At 43.3% G+C, this 1,937-nt stretch overlaps 1 protein-coding gene across 1 annotated transcript in view; it reads left to right on the top strand.

Moving 5' to 3' along the window:
• The window catches only part of HUWE1 (HECT, UBA and WWE domain containing E3 ubiquitin protein ligase 1), a gene marked incomplete in the record, with an annotated part of 232,807 nt that extends 232,163 nt beyond the window's left edge, over positions 1-644 (top strand). Inside the window, 1 exon segment of the mRNA XM_027766840.1 lies at positions 25-644. Within this exon segment, the coding sequence (XP_027622641.1) occupies positions 25-127 (103 nt within the window).
• Between the last annotated feature and the right edge of the window lie 1,293 nt (positions 645-1,937).

Here is a 1,937-nt window from a genome sequence, read left to right as displayed (position 1 = left end):
GGCTCTTTTTTGTTTTTCCCTTGTTTTTAATCGGCGGGCCCTGCCTGCCTATGAGAGCTTTGAGAAGCTCCGCCACATGCTACTATTGGCCATCCAGGAATGCTCTGAAGGCTTTGGGCTGGCCTAATAAGGCCCTGCCCACTACTGTGGGGTTTTTCTATCGTTGGACCTAGGGTGGGGGGAAATTTAAAAAGAACCAGAAAGAAATTGTCAAAAACCAATAAATGAAATCCACCAACTCACCATGTGTGTGTCCCAGCTTCCCCATCTCCCCAGCGCATACCTGTTACCCTTCTGCTCATTCTCTGCCCAGCTCCCGTCTCTTCACTTCCTCTCCCTTTTCCATGCCGTCCATGATACCCACCCCATGTGTTTAAAAGGCAGTAGCCTTTGCAGGGACCTGTTTGTCCCAACTGTTTGAACAGTGTGCTCCTCAGATTCTGTGTTCAGAAGGATTTGCTGCATTGAGACTTGAAACCTTTGGATAGGGGAAAAAATTATATATATATATATTTTTTTGTTCTGTTTGCATTTCTTAATTTGTGCTTGGAATGTGTTGATGTGCACAGCTAATGATTCAATGCGAGACAAGATTGGCGTCTGTGTTGTGGAGGTTTCAAATAAAGAGCACTCTTCATAACTCACTTTTTACGATGGAGTTTTATTCAAACTTTAAAAAAAAAAAAAAAAAAAAAAACTTAACCAATGCTGGACACCTGGAAAACATCCAAATAGACTCCAGAAAATCATCTCTGCCCTACCCACCTGCCCACCTCCCACCAGGAACTAGACTTGCTCAAGGAGCTGCAGCTGCAGCAGGGAGTTTAAAACTTCAGAGCTTGTTTGGTGCAACCAAGGGCTCCATTTTGTGAGACTTTATACTAGTCCCAAGTCTGAAGCTCAGTTCAAATTTTTTTATTTCATTAATTAATGTTTGGTTCATTTCTAATAAATTTTAATAATAAGCAAGTAATTTGACTGACTCTCCAGAAGACCACATTCTTTTGGTTGGTTCACTTTGTTTTATCTTTCCTTCCTGTCATTTCCTTGCCTATCTGCAAGTCTGTTAACTGACCACGTAATAGTTTCTTGGTCTTTACACCATGAAGCACTTAGCTGATCTAAGGACTTTGATGGTCCTAGCTTTCAAAGAAACAATAATTTAATAAAAAATTTAGTTAGAAAAATAGCCCCACGTGGTGCTTGTTTTGTGTGGTTTTTCTGAATTCTCAAGGCACTGCCTTTAAAGATTGTCCCGTTGACCATGTCCAAAATGGGTCTGGGAAAGCAGGGCTGTGGCCGTAACCAGACTCCCTGATCCTGATGCAAAGGGCTGCTAGCCACTGCCACTTTCCTTTCCATATTCATACTTCTGAGACTGGTCTGCTCTGAGGACTGAGAAGACTAGTGAACTGCCCATCCCTGTTAATGAGCTTCCTAGTCAATTCTGGAACAGATGTAAAAAGGTGTCTTGGTGCTCACTGTAGAAATTCTTGACCTAGCCATCATCAGTATCAGTGGAATCCTAATGCTGTGGAGGAGAATATCTCTTCCCAGCTAATGATTACTGAGTACTTAATTACATGCTGACAACACTGAGAAGTTGTGCTCTCAGGAAGTTCACTGAAGTGAAGGAAGTATACTTTTAAAAACGCAGGGGGGCGGGCAGGGCAGGCTGGTTCTATGGCATGATGGTTAAGGCAGCCAGAGCCCACATGGCTAACCAACATGGTCCAAGTTCCAGATCTGGCAGTTTGAGAGAGATACAGGGTGCATGTACGAGTGTGCCTGAAATCTCAAAATGGAGAGCTGAGAGGAGGGATTGCTCCATAAAGGGCACTCTTTTCTCCCTCTTGTCTGGCAAAAGCAGGCATCCTCTAGCAGATTAGAAAAAAACAAAGGTCAGGGGGCAATGGTGTACAAAGGGATTTGAGAGG

Source organism: Tupaia chinensis, unplaced genomic scaffold (assembly GCF_000334495.1).
Source record: "Tupaia chinensis unplaced genomic scaffold, TupChi_1.0 Scaffold143737_1, whole genome shotgun sequence".
Taxonomy (NCBI): Eukaryota; Metazoa; Chordata; class Mammalia; order Scandentia; family Tupaiidae; genus Tupaia; species Tupaia belangeri.
This window is presented reverse-complemented; position numbering and strand designations above follow the sequence as displayed.